This window comes from Narcine bancroftii, chromosome 9, assembly GCF_036971445.1.
Source record: "Narcine bancroftii isolate sNarBan1 chromosome 9, sNarBan1.hap1, whole genome shotgun sequence".
In the NCBI taxonomy this organism is placed as follows: domain Eukaryota; kingdom Metazoa; phylum Chordata; class Chondrichthyes; order Torpediniformes; family Narcinidae; genus Narcine; species Narcine bancroftii.
The window spans coordinates 49,879,409-49,894,320 of record NC_091477.1 but is presented as its reverse complement, the minus strand read 5'-3'; the positions used below and the strand labels follow the sequence as shown (position 1 = coordinate 49,894,320).

Sequence of the window (14,912 nt, the reverse complement as noted above, 5' to 3'; positions counted from 1 at the left end):
CTCTGCTACCATCGGGAAAAGGTCCAGGAGCCTAAACTTCAAGCACTCAGCGGCACAAGGACAGCTTCTTCCCCGCTGCCATCAGATTCCTGAATAATCAATGAACCCAAGACACTGCCTTACTTTTTGTGTACTATTATTTTAATGTTTTTGTAGTAATGTTGTAAGATGGTTATAAGATTAATGTTTGCACTAAGATACTGGCGCAAAACACTGAATGCCATGACAATAAATTCTAATTCTGATTCTGAAATTTTGTTCCTTAACCAAAAAAGGAAATAATTAAGAAAAATCACAAGAGAAAGACAGATGGGTGATGCTAGAATCGTGAGCAAACAATGAGCTCCTGGAGGGAACAAACAGGTCAAGCAGCTTCCACGGAGAGAACGGGTCAATTAATGTTTTGGGTTCAGACTTTTTACCTTAGTCTTAGTGGAGTCATTAAGGAGGCAAGGGAGAAGACAAGATAGAGAGTCATCATCCTAGAGTTGTATCACATGACTATGCTGACCATTACCCAAATCTACCAATCCATTTGCCTGCAATAGGACCATATCGTTCCCGGCCTTGCATATTTGAAGATTGTTCAAAATATCTCTTCAATGCAGGTATTGTATCTGATTCCATTGCCTCCTCTGGCCATTCCCTGCTTGAAAAATTTTAGGTTGAATCCTGTCAAAAAGTCTTCCCTCTCACCTCAGACCCATGCCCTCTTGTTTTTGGCACCCATACTGTGGGGGGGGGGGGATATTTTGACTATCTACCCTGTCTGTGCCTCATAATCTTACATCAGGTCAAACCTCCGCTTCCTTCGCTCCAGGGAGAACAAGCCCAGCCAATCCAATCTCAACTATAACTGAATCTCCTTCGAATGCTACCTGCACTGTGCGGTGATTTAGGAATGGAAATTACAGAGTATGTAATCATCCTCTCTCTGAACGGGGTGAACCCCTTTTCTAATCTTTAATTCTCAAATCATAAATTACGACTGATCTCCATGAATATAAAATTGAATCAACTCAAAACTGACCAAAGTCAACCCGAACTGAAAAGTGCTGGGCACTAATAATTATTTTCATATCTAAGCCAATCATCATTGTAATTATGATGACATCTGACCCATTATTGATTTGTTGGAATGCAAACCTGCAAAATTTAATCAAAAATGTTGCAACAATGCCAAAAAAAGCTCATGTTGATCAACAGAAAGAACAATGCACAAACCAACCCAATGCCATGTCATGATATGTATTCGGTTCAATCTGATCCAAATGCATCTAAAACTAATCCCAGCACCACTCAGGTCAGGTAGCCACAGTTCTAACATTCTATATCTTTTCAATGACCCATTCTATACCTATTGGGCTCTCTTTATATGTAGTAAAAGCACAGAAATGCTGCAGGAACTCAGCAGGTCTTGCAGTGTCCATAGGGGGTAAATACATATCACTGATGTTTCAGGCCTGAGCCCTTCTTCAAGATACGAGTAACAAACAGGAAGATCCCTGAATTAAAAGAAAGCTCAGGGGGTGAGTATAAACCAACAGGAGGCCAGGAGAGAGGAAAGGTGAATGGGGAGTATGTTTGACTCTGTGAATGTAGAGCTGGGGGAAAGGAGACCGGGCTAGATCGAGTGGGGGTATTGGGTTGATCGAAGTCGGTGTTAATGCCATCTGGTTGGAGGGTGCTGAGTCAGAAGATGATCTGTTGTTCCTGCAGTTTGCAGGTGGTCTCAGTCTGGCAGTTTATAGACCATGGGCAGACATGTTGACAAGGGAATGGGATGGGGATCTGAGATGGGGTGGGCACTAGGAGATCACCGCTATTGCGGTGGATAGATCTAAGAAACTCTCTTATATTTGCACACAGTTCACTGGACTTTTCTCCTCCCTATCATTTTGCACTGATTGACTCCCTCTGAATATTTCATGGTACATCTGTAGACCTGACTCTAAAACCATGAAGCTCGTTTCAATAAATTATTCTACACCTACTGAACCAATAGAGCATTGTACTTTGTAGTTTACAATACCAATCACCAAGAGTATCTTGGTGGTACACTTAGCGAACTAACAACCTGGGAAATGTACCAGGTAATGAGAGATCATATGATGTCATTTCATCCTGATCTATCTGTGGCATATAGAGCAATCCACGATGGCACTGATAGAAGTCACAGTCCTCATGGAAATATGACCCAATTTCAATTCATAAATGACATGGCACTATCCAACCCCAAATCCCAGTGGAAGACACCCTCTATTGTGTGATGTTCACTGAAATCAGTGTTACACTAACAGCATAGCGGTTAGTGCAACACCTTTAGAGTGCCAGCCATCAGGACAGGACTGGGATTTGAATCCTGTGTTGTTTGTAAGGAGTTTGTACATTCTCTCTGCATTTGTGTTTATTTTCCCCAGGGGCTCTGGTTTCCTCCCACCATTCAAAATGTTCCGGGGGGGGGGGAGGTGTAGGTTAATTGGGTGTAACGGGCCCTTGAGCCAAAAGGACCTGTTATTGCGCTGTATGTGTATACTGTATATGTGTATCTATGATCCAGCAGCTCAAAGCAGGTCTTGCAGTGTCAACTCAGGTATGGCCACCTTTGGTTACAATGGAAAGTAACCTTCTCCTACGCAAGTTAAATAATGTACTACAGTGCCACTTCAGCCTAAATTCCTCTCTCATCTATCTATATTATAACATGTTTACATTAAAAATAGAGTGAGAATGTGAGAGCACAACGTTCTAGGAGAAGCAGTAAAATAAATTTTAAAAACATGGAAACTCTTTAGGAAGAAACTGCACATCATGCCCATCAGATCTAAATCTTTGGAAGACAACTGCAATTGATGACTCCTAATTCCACTCATATCCAGTTGACCTGCTAAGTTCTAATGCCAAACAATTTAATTCACTGGTAAAAATCGATGACTCTCCCAGAGTGGAAGGTCACTCTGCAATGCTGCAATCACAGTTCACTCAACATAACACTGGCATGAATCATTCACCTCCCAAAACGCTTACCTCTCTTCCGATGAGGGGAATCTTTGGGTGCTGGCTTCCATTACTAAGGTGGCTCCCACCTGACTGGTGACGTCTAACCCAACTCAAGGTATTTCCAAGTTAAACTGACAGCACCCAACACCATAGTTGTTTTGAGAACTGTCTAAGCCCCTCTCACTGGTGTACTGGCTTCACAGTCATCATTAAATATCTGTTATCAAAAGTCCTCACAATATTTTTAAAAAGTGCCATTAAAACAAGAGCATTAAATAACTACAAACAATTTAAAATTAAGGATGAAATTAAAACAATTTTAAAAATCATTTAAAGCAATTAAGTACAATTAATGCAATTAAATCAATAAAAGGTTAATGGCATGGTATCTATCTACAGTTTGGACTAACTGGCTTGAGTCTTATATTGAAGTATAGTTACAGGGGTCGGCAAGCTTTTTAAACCATCGACCTCTTCATGGAATCTTTGATCTCTCATTGACCCCCAAGCATGTAAATAAATAAATATTATCAATGATAAATTTCTCTATAGCCTAGACATTTTAGCAGCCCCTTGGATAGTCCCATCGACCCCCAGGGGTCAACATAGACCACTTTACCGACCCCTTCCCTAGATTATTGAATGGTCGTTCATTTCAGGGCTTCCACCTTCATCTCAAACTTTTGCCTGCTAGTGACTGTAAAGGCCAATTGTCTCAAGTTTGAATTGGAGAATCTGGGTGCACTCCCGGCTGTGTCTTGGAATCCACATCAGCCTGACAGATAGAGTGTTGCCAACACAGCCACACGCAAGATCTTATAAATCTCAAAATTCCTTCTACATCTCAGTCCAGAGCTTGGTACCCTCTTCTTATCAGCTCCAACTGCTTGTTCTACTCAAAGCCATCAATGGAAGAAGACACTCTTTTTCCCCTACAACTGCTCCCTGTGAGCTTAAATTTATTTCCCCAAACACCATCCATTGGTACATCAATATAGCAAGAAAACTAGAGGTGTACAATCCAGTGATCATTGGGAAGCAGAGGTGGAGAGGGTGAGCAAATTTAAGTTCTTGGGAGTCACCATCTCGGAGGAACTTTTCTGGACCAAAACACACTAAAGGCATCGTGAAGAAAGCATGTCAGTGCCTCCACTTCCTCAAGTGTTTGCGGAGGTTTGGTATGACATCAGAAACTCTGGCAAATTTCTACAGAGGTGTGGTGGAAAGTGTGCTGACTGGCTGCATCACGGTCTGGCATGGAGACACCTATACCCCTGAGCGTAAAGCCTTGCAAAACATAGTGGATGCAGCCCAGGACATCACAGGCAAAACCCTCTCCACCATTGAGAACATCTCAGTGGAATGATGTTTTCGGAGAGCAGCAGCAATCATCTAGGATCCACACCACCCAGCACACTCTCTGTTCTCTCTCTGCTGCCATCAGGAAAGAGGTATCGGTGCCACAGGACTCACACCATCAGGTTCAGGAACAGCTACTACCCCTCCACCATCAGACTCCTCAACGACAAACTCAACCAGGGACTCTTACTTGTGCGCTTCATTTTTTTTCCCCGTTGTATTGATTTGGTTTACATTTCTTTACGTGTACAGTTTTATTCACTACCAATAAGTGGTAATTCTGCGACACCCCGATAAAGAATCTCAGAGTTGTATGTGGTGTCATGTATGTAGTATTTCTTTTTACAATATTTTTATTGAGCTTAACATACAAGCATAAATACAGAATTGACAATTACATAATAATTAATTTGTGTACAAGTAAACCCGCACGAAAAAAAGCCAATGAAAAAGTAGATAAAATTACATTAATTGCTTGTACTACCTCAAAAACATTTAATTGAAATGATCCATGCAACCATGTTAAATCCATTTATTGAAATAATGTATAAAATAAAGGAACAAAAATACTAAAAAGTAAAGCTAACTCTATCCTAACCGCTCCCTCTAATCGAGGTCACATTTTGAATTAATAAAAGAAAATTCAATAACGTGGAACCACTGGCGATCCGTGGAGAACAGGCAACGAATGACCGGAAACATACAATAATTGTTAATTCTTCCAATTATAAAAACAATTCTAAGAATGGGCCCCACAATTTCATAAATTGAAACTTTCTATCTTTGATATTATATCTAATCGTCTCTAAATAGGACATTATGTCAGTCATGTATGTACTCTGACTATAAATCTGATATCATTACTGAAAGGACATAATTAATGTCCTCTAAATGTGCCTGAAGATTTCATTCTTTTTGCTCTTAGCACCTCAACATTAAAATTTGATGACTGTTTCTCTCGATAAAATATTTTCAGAATAGTGAAATAAAGTCCTCTCAATAAGGATTAGCCAGGCAATGTGTAAAATATAGCATGACCTTCAACATTAATTCCTCTCATTAATAGCCTGTCCTATTTTGCTATACAACAGAACTTTTCAAATGTTTTTATTTCTCTAGGGAACTAAAAACACTTGATTTTTTTTTGTCATGACCTGTTTTTGCATTTGATGGATAGTTTTATAACTATGAAGAAATTAATTATTGAGTGGAAGTGGCTTTAATTTTGCCATTATTCTTATTTCACCTTCCACTACAATTTTAAAAGAACGTAACAAACATTAATTTCACGCAATTTTACTTGCATGAACAATTCTAAGCACAATCAGAAAACCAGATGGGAAAACAAATAGTTTTAGTCAATAAAGAATTTGGTGTGCTGGGCACAGTCATCTCTATGGTATTGACTCCAAAGCTGGATTTTTAACAAGAAGTTGTTTAAATAGATATTTCTTTGAGGTAATTAACCTCTGATAGAATTCCTGTTTAAAGAATTTCACAATGAAGTTTAACATTGTGGTCTCATTGTTGGTCAAAATGTGCTGCAATAAGATGTGTCTAAATTGCAGTCTAAAAAACACCCGTCTGTAAAGTGAGGTTCTTTACCCTTATGGCTAAAGACTTACCTTTCTGAATGCACAGTGGCCGGCTCTGAGGCGCCGATTCCAACCCTTCTTGGGGACCTGCAAGAGGCTGGTTGGGGGTGGGTTGATGATGTCGTCAGCCCATAACCCATCTCCCCTCCCACCCCTCTCCCTCCATGATCTTCTCAAGGCAGGGGCGGCAGGCAGGAGCTGTCAGCGTAATGGGAGATGTCAGGGCAGCGGGAGTCATCAGGAAGCCACGTATTTATGACAGTCAGCACTATGGCACCATTGTTTCGCCTCTACCTGGTGCTGAGGTGCCTCTCGGTATGAATGGGATGCTGGAGCAGCCTTTTAGGGCTTCTGTCTGAAGGTAAGTTTTAAGTATTCAATTTGCCTCTGTAACTGACCTCCAGGCGGGGGCCTGACACGAAATGGCTTTTGGATTTGAAAAAGGACACTTTGGAACCATTGCATATGTAAAGGACCTTCGCTTTTTCCTGTTCATTTGCATTTTCGGGATCTGGGATACATTGGCAAAGCCAACGTTGATTGGCCATCCCTAATTACCCTGGACAGAGTGTTGGTTGACCCACCTTCTTGAACTTTTCCAGTCCCGCTGGGAAATAATCCAATCTGAATAGATTAATTTGCTTTTCTCACCTCATTCCATTTTTTTCCCCTCGCCATCCAATACCCCTCCTCCACTGAAGCCGCTGCACTGTGAACCCATAGTTTCTTCAGTGCTGCTGTCTGAAAGTTTGGACCAGTAGAGATATACAGTAAAAGACCAGAAGGCACAGTCTCCGAACAAAAAGAAAAACTTTAGGAACAGAGATGAGGACAATTTTCATCAGCCAGAATGTGGTAAATCCGTGGGATATGTTGCCGCCAACCACTCTGGTGGCCAACTCATTGGGTATATTTAAAGCAGAGGTTGGTCGGTTCTTGATTAGTAAGGGTGTCAAAAGTTATACGGAGAAGGCAGAAGATTGAGGTTGAGGGGAAAAATACATCATCATTTATTGCTGTGACAGAACAGACTCGATGGGCTGAATGGTTCCCATATCTTGCAGAAAATCTAGTGCAAAATCCACTGCTCAGCCTGAGATTCAGGCATGTCCATATTTTGATCAGATTACTCTGTGGTTTGATCACACCCCGACCCATTCACTACTTTGATGAACGTTGATTATGTATCTTTATCTTTGCTGCATAAAGTACATTGACCAGCTGAGCTTTGCGTTTTTTTTTCATTCCCTATGTAGTGGGAGCAGCTTGGGCTTATTAAAGAGTCATCAAATTATACAACACTGACACAATCCCTTTGGACCAGGTTATCTACTCTGACAATTGTAATGGCATTTATCTGCATTTGGTCTATAACATTAAATGCTTTAGTGATTCAAATACTGCTCAACTGTTGTGAGGGTAACCTCTCCTACAATTAGAGCAATCCAGATTCCAAACATTTCTGAAATAATCCCTGTCAGATCTCCTCTAAATCTCCAGCTCCCATTACACCTAAGCCAAGAAACTGTAGAGAATTGTGAATAATGCTCAGGCCATCATACAAGTCCCTCATCCTCTCTATCAACTCCATTTACACCTCCTGCTTTCCTTGGAGAAGAAGCCAACACATCCGATCCTAGCCACATTCACTTCAACCTGCCCCCCCCCCCAACCCTATGAGAAGGAAGATTCATGAGTGTGAGATCACACACAAACAGATTCAAGAACAATTTCTTTCCCACTGACATCAGACTTCTGAATGAACCCCACACTAAAAAAAATTGCCTTTGCTCTGTACTAACTCATCTCTCTCTGTAAATTTGCACTGTTTTACTTGCTGTACTATACATGGGATAAATTTAAATGACATACAGCACAGTAATAGGCCATTTCAGCCCACAAGACAGTGCCGCCCAATTTACACCCAATTAGCCTACATCCCCACTACATTTTGAATGGGAAGAGTAAACTGAAACCCCTGGCGGAAAACCGACGCACTCCTTGTAGACAGCATGGGACTCAAACCCCAATCGCTGGTGCTGTAAAGCCATCGCAGTAACTGCTACATCAATCATGCCGGATGTCTAATTGGACTGCTCACTTTCTCACTGCACCTTGGTAATGTGACAATAAACTCAAACTTATGATACTATTACTATAGTATTGTAGGGTTGTTTTTTTAAAACAAGGTACCTTTTAAGCTGCAGTAAGTGAGAACTTCAGTACATATATACATTTTACAACATATTTCACAATAAACTCACTACTCAATAGCCATAGGGTAAAAGATTCTTACTATCTAGTTTACGTATCTCACCTTATAAATTTGTATTCCTCTTTCAGGCCATTCTTCAACATCCTCTGTTCTAGGAAAAATAAACCCACTTCATGGAAGCTTTCCTTAAAAATGAAATACTCCAATCCCGACAACAATCTGGTGAATCCCAGCTGCACCCTCTCCAGGGCAATCACATCTTCCCTTTAATGGTATCCATTAACCTTCATTGGAAAGTATTTGTGAGAGTGATAACTGCAGAAATGCTAGAACGTGCACACAAATATTGATCAAAGAGACTAATAGAATGTTAACCTTTATCTCAAGTTGGCTAAATTACTCAGGGGAGGAAGTTAGTTTCAGCTACATGGAGCCTGGTTTCTGGGTGACACACATTGCTGGTTTTGAATTATTAAACCACCAATTTGCCCAAGGGCTTTCAGAGTTCATTGGGTTAAATTGTCAAGTCAGGTTTCATAAACCTGGCTTGTATTTGCTGGAAAAACACAAGAAATGCATACTGGAATCAGAACAGGGAGAAGCTGTAGAGATTCAGTGGGCCAGGCAGCATCCATGGAGAGAAATGATCAGTCAACATTTCATGTCGGGTTGTTTTATGAAGACTTAGTTCCAACCAGATTTGATTTTTTTTTTTTTTTTTAACATCGCTGTTGTGCTTCAGGAAATAATTCCCAATTTTTCAGAATGTAGTCTGTGTAAAAAAAACATCGGAATGGGAATAAGGACTCATCTTGGTTCCAGAAGTTTACATCCTCAACCCCTAGTAATTCTCATGTATCGACTGCAGCTTTAAACTGAACTTCGGGTGATCCGTGAACTACAAGCTAACGAATAGGACATCCAGCCCCCTTAAAGAGCGCACTTCATGTATTCTGGCTAAACTGGCAGGGTGATACGGATATTTGGAGTTTGGGTCGTTCCTGTGTGAAGGTAGGGAGACACTTCAGAATGGAAAGAAATCACACAAGTTCCAGATAAAACAAAATAAATGACTGACCATTTCTCTCCACAGATGCTGTCTGACCCTTTGTATTTGTTGGAGTTTAAAGAACTGATTGGCTTGTTTAATGTGACCACGGCATTCAGAGAGGTTTAAGGAGGGAAGCTCCTCACTCTTCTGTGGCAGCCCAAAGTAACCATTAATGGGGAAAAAAATGGATTCATAATGATAATGCAAACCAATTGCTCAATGAAGATTTTGCTAGCAAGTACCCAGACTGTTATTACACATTTTCTTTCATTGTTAAAACTCAAGAACATCTGCAGTACATTTTCCAAATAACCAAGACCAAGTATCAACTTCAATGCTTGCAGTGCCTATGCATCTTTAGAAACTTGGAAGGAAAGCTGCTGATTTTGAGACTTCCCAATTCTTCCATCTGATCCTCAAATTCCTGCCATTCTGCTTTTCACTCACTGTTGATGGATTTCAAGAGAAGATTGTTGAATCTCCCAGTAACAGCCCTTTTCATTCCCATGTCGACATGGCAGTCCATGGTCTCATGCACTGCCAGACTGAGGCCACCTGTGAATTGGAGTAACAACAATTCGTTTTCCATCTGGCACCATCCAACCAGATGGCATTAATGCCAAATTATCAGGTTTCTGATATCCACCCTGGCCACAACCCCCTTCCACTTTTCCTCTCCCTATTTCTCCTTTCCTCTTGCTCCATCTCTTTCTCTCTCTTTACCTCATCTTTCCTCTTAGCTCTGCATTAATCGAGCCACTCCCTCCCCAATCAATTCTCACCTTTCTTCTCCTGACCTCCAATCCATGTTCAATGATCACCTTTTGACTGTTGGCCTATGCTCCTCCCCATGCCCTTTTTTCTCTTCTCCTCCACCCTTTTACGTCACCTGTCTGTTATTTTGCGCTCATATCTTGAAGAAGATTTCAGGCTTAAAATGTCTTTAACTACAATCATAGTTTCTGCAGACTTTTGTGTTTCACTCCTCTAAATTCTCCAAACTGCTCATTTCTGAAAAGCAAACCTGATCCTTCATAAAGTCTCATAAAGCGTCCCAGCCCAAATGGTGACTGACCATTTCTATCATAGATGTTGCCTGAGCTGGTGATTTCTTTCACCATACATCTTTTGCTTTGAAATAGCACATTTAGTTGTTATCCGTGGGCGGAACGGTTGATGTAGCAGTTAAAGCAACACCTTTTTATCACCAGCGATCAGGACCGGGGTTTGAATCCCACGCTGTCTGCAAGGAGTCTGTATGTTCTCCCCATGTCTGCGTGGGCTTTTTCCAGGGGCTCCAGTTTCCTTCAATTGTTCGAAACGTACCCGGGGGTATAGGTTAATTAGGTATAAATTGGGTGGCATGGACTCGTGGGCAAAAATGGCCTATTACCGAGCTATACGTCTAATTTTTTTTAAATTAAATAGATCCTTCATCAAAATTGTTCACATATACTATGAATAGCAGAAACCTCCAAGCACTGATCCCTACAGAATCCCACTAGTCACTCCTGTTCACCTGGAAAAGCTATTATTCCTCCTCTGTTTTACTTCTGTCAACCCTTTTCAATCTGTAGCAATAGATTCCATCCAAGCAGAAGTCCTTTAATTTTTTCAACTCACTTCTTAAATGGCACTTCACCAAAGTCCTTCTGAAAAACTAAATATGCAACATCCACTGATTTTCCTTTATAGATTCTACAAGTTTCATTTCAAAACAAACATGGTATCGCTTTCATGAATCCACACTGACTTGATACAAATTTGATGATATTTTCTAGGTGCCCTACTATCACAGATTCTCAATCACTGATGTCTGGCTAATGGTCTCTCATCTCTCTCTAATTGTTTTTTGAGATTGCAGGTTATGTTTGCATAAATGCACATAGATTAGTCTTAAAACTGAATTCCTGTAATCATGGTTGCACATATAGCAAGACGAATCTGCCTCAAAGCAAGAAAAAGCCATTCATTCAGATTCGTGTTGATACTATATGTTTTTTTATTTGAATATGATTCCAGCCCATTTTAAAATTGAAACAGAGCTAATAATTTACTGGTTCAGACAAGCCTTCAGGAGAGACAGATCTTAATGACTTCCTGAAGAATCTCAAGTTCATGAAATCTGCCTGGTGGAGTGGGTTAATTGACAAGTCTAATTTATAATCCAGGGACACACTTGACTTTGCAATCATTCAGTGAACATAATCATGATTTAAAAGGATAAAGGAAAGGAGCAAAGAATGGAGGCGGAAGGAAAATTGAATCCATCCATAATTCAATCTCCAGCCTTGCTGAACATTAGCTCTGCTGCTCTTGAAAACTTTTGTCATGTAAATGTAGCTGAGGACAGCACTTCAATGTTCCTAATAAATGTTTCTTCTAATTACAATGAAAAATTCTCCACAGCAGCATAATGAGGCCTATTCAGTGCAACTCAAGATAAGGCAGACCACTCTTGAATTGAATTGGGCTACTTAATTGCCAAAATTTAAACAGGAGCAGGTAAATGCAGCAAAACACCGGTTAAGCTCCACAAGTTGGTTTCGGCAGGTCAACGTGATAGACTGCATTCACAGATCATGAAAGGAGACTTGATTGAGCCATCTCAAGAAACACAAGAATCTGGAATCTATGAGCAATTAGAAGGTGAAGGGCCTCAACGTATCAGACAGCAACCATGGAGAGAGATGGTCACTCAACATTTCGGGTTGGTTCACTTTTACCACAATATCTCCATGGACACTACCTGAACTGGTAAGCTCCTTCAGGTGTCATTGTTTGCTGATGGGGTCATCAGTTAAGATTTTGCTGACTATCAGGGAAAATTTATTATGGAAAAAAAATCTAATCCCAGGCAAATTGGATGTCGGTGCACAACAATTGCATTTCCTCGTACATTGAGAAGCCAAATTCCACAAAGCTTTGAATTTCATGTTAAACTTACCAGAAACAGGCACAAAATGTTGAAGCATGAAAAACAAAGCTGCCCTTGCAATGACATTCAGTCACTGGTCATGTATGGAAAGGAACCTATTATTGAAGTCTTTTTTGGCATCTACTCTGCTACTTTCTGAATAAAATTTGAGAGTGTGATAAAGGAAGCTCTTGTTTTATATCTGACAAAGCTATTTTAAATCAAAGTGAGAAGTCATGGTGTTGAAAGTTAGGTCTAATCAGTCTAGTTAGCATAAGGTCAATAAATAGAATTAAATGTATAGATAACCTAAGATTGATCAACATCAAGGGGTTCTGAAACTGAAATATTGTTATTGTTGGATGCCTATTCAGATTTAATCAGGTGCTAAACAGTTTGGCTCTTGTCGAACCCTATCATGGATAGTAATTTGTCGAGCATATTTCATTGTTTTTATAGAAAATCATGAAATTTCAATCCATGGAATTCTAATCAATGATGAGCAGGGCTTCACACTGCCAGGTCACCAGCAATGCAGTAAAGACTAAGATTAAGTCTGGCATGCGACCTTTTGAGGAATTACCACTATTTTGGAAAGACAGTGTATTTGGAACTCAAGTTGAAGGCTGAATTATTAATAATAAACATAAAATTCTGATAAACTGGCACAGTTAGTCTAGCAGATAGCACAGCACTATTACGGTGCCAGCAAGCTGGGTTCAAGCATGTCACAATCTCTCCCTGTAACCTGCGTGGGTTTTCCCTTGGTGCTTTCATTTCCTTCCACCCTCCAGGCATTGGGAGATCCATTGGGTGCATTTGGGCGGCATGTGTTTCATGGGCCGGAAGTGCCATCATTAAAAAAAGTAAATGTCTGCTCTGAAATCCATATAGTTTGAAAACTTGCTCACCCATTGGGCCAGGGATCCAGATTGCAGGTGGGGCATCCAGCCAGTGAATAGTCTTGAGTACAGCTAGGACCAGGGGCCAGACTATGGATTGAGTGTTAAACTGGAATCAAGTTTAGGAACAACAGAGGTCAGGAACACGGATTAAGTTCAGACTGGAGCCGAGATCTAGAGTGCTTGTATATTTCCTGCTGCCAATGTAAAATTTATTGTACAGTACAACTTTATAATCAGTAAAAAAAAAATTAAAGGATATTGGGTGTTGATCAATAGGTAAGAAAATCTGCAATCCGAAGAATGTTAGATTAAGGGCAGTGTGCAAGGCTAATAAACTTAATGCAAACAAATCCTACAAACTGCAGCTGATTTCTCAAGAAGACTGATTATAAAAATATTGGAAATTTTCTGTATGTCGGTGTAAATTATTTGAAGTTTACTCAAAGGTCCATGAAAATATCAAAAACATAAGATATCTTAAAAAAAAACCAAGATGAAATAATAAAACAGAAGACTTGAGGTCCCCACATACTGGCACTGCTTCTCCAGGATGCAAATACAGTTAACTCACTCTTCTGGCAAGGAATCAGATTTCACAAAATAACACTGAACTACAGTTATGCAAAGGTTCATCCTCACATGTATGTTTGCTCAGAAGTGGCAGTGCCCAAAGTTCAACAAGGTGCCCAGCCGCTGTAAATAAAAACACAGCATTCATTTATAGCTCACAATTGTTGAAATAAACCAATTGAAAAACAGAGTTGGAGTCAGTGAGGGAGCACGATAGCCAGTTTCTACTATCTGCACATCCAGGCCCGGATTAATGAAGTAGCAAATGCTACAGGCCCCACGTTTTCAAGGGCCCTGTGCTAAATACTTGCTGACTTGCTCCAATACTTCATGTACTATGAATTATGAATGATTGGCTGGGTGTTTACCTTTAACCAATTATCACCTTTAATCAGGGATTATGTATTATGGGAGCAGATTATGGGAGTGCATGACAGCATGGGATTTGACCACTTCTACTCATTGTTATTGTCTGACCTGTTGAGTTCCTCCAGCTTCTCTTGGCTCACTCCAGAACTGGCCGAGTATTTGTTTGAGAGCAGAATTGAACTCAATCCTCCAATCATCCTGAAAGCCCAGATCAACATTTTTTTTCTAAGCACAGGAAAATTGCAAGGCTCATTTGCAATGTAATATTTTCGACTCGGTTCCATTTTGCTAGTCCCTCTTTAATCAATATTTGCAACATTTAAAAATGAATGCAGATCTAGTCTGCACAGATGAGAGGCGTTGAAGGGCCTGATTAACTCTATGACTTTAGCTCAAGGTGTTATATTACTATATAATTTGAAACATTGGAAATTCCTTGGAGATAAAGACCAACATTCCAACTCACCATTTCAAACACATTTATACATAATGATGAGTATATAATTTATGTGCATAATCCCCAAATCTCCCCCCTACTGATTCTTTGGATAAACATGCCTCTTTTTTACTCCATTGCTTTAATTCGATCATTATTGCTTTACTATTTACAAATGTACTGTTTTGGAATCCTCAATAGTGATGTTTCACATCTATAGACTAGTACCTGCATTAGATAAATAAACCAAAACTTGTCTGAGTTTTGACTTTGATCATTTTTTTTCCCCAAAAGGGAATTGAATGCATTTTCCATTATATCACCAGTAACATTTTGTCCACTTATCGGATTCCAGGAGAGGTAGCCTTCATTTCCACTTCCCTCCTCCCCCCACATCTCCATCTTCAACCCGTAAAACTCACCATCATCCACATGACCCTTTCCTTCCCCTGACACTTTCTCTCATTGTCTGGAACGCCCAATCAACTACCTCTG

At 40.2% G+C, this 14,912-nt stretch overlaps 2 protein-coding genes across 15 annotated transcripts in view; one reads left to right on the top strand and one right to left on the bottom strand.

Moving 5' to 3' along the window:
• LOC138743573 (dedicator of cytokinesis protein 2-like) overlaps positions 1-14,912 on the bottom strand; it is a 699,740-nt gene that overhangs the window by 326,515 nt on the left and 358,313 nt on the right. The gene's annotated exons all lie outside the window — the stretch shown is intronic.
• LOC138743574 (protein INSYN2B-like) overlaps positions 1-14,912 on the top strand; it is a 107,375-nt gene that overhangs the window by 62,859 nt on the left and 29,604 nt on the right. Inside the window, exon 4 of one of the 14 annotated variants that reach the window (XM_069899091.1) lies at positions 9,038-9,195. The exons of the other annotated variants lie outside the window; for them this stretch is intronic. Coding sequence (XP_069755192.1) covers positions 9,038-9,059 — 22 coding nt within the window. The 3' untranslated portion in view covers positions 9,060-9,195. Of the gene's footprint in view, positions 1-9,037; positions 9,196-14,912 lie in introns of those variants that run through there. 14 annotated transcript variants of the gene reach the window in all.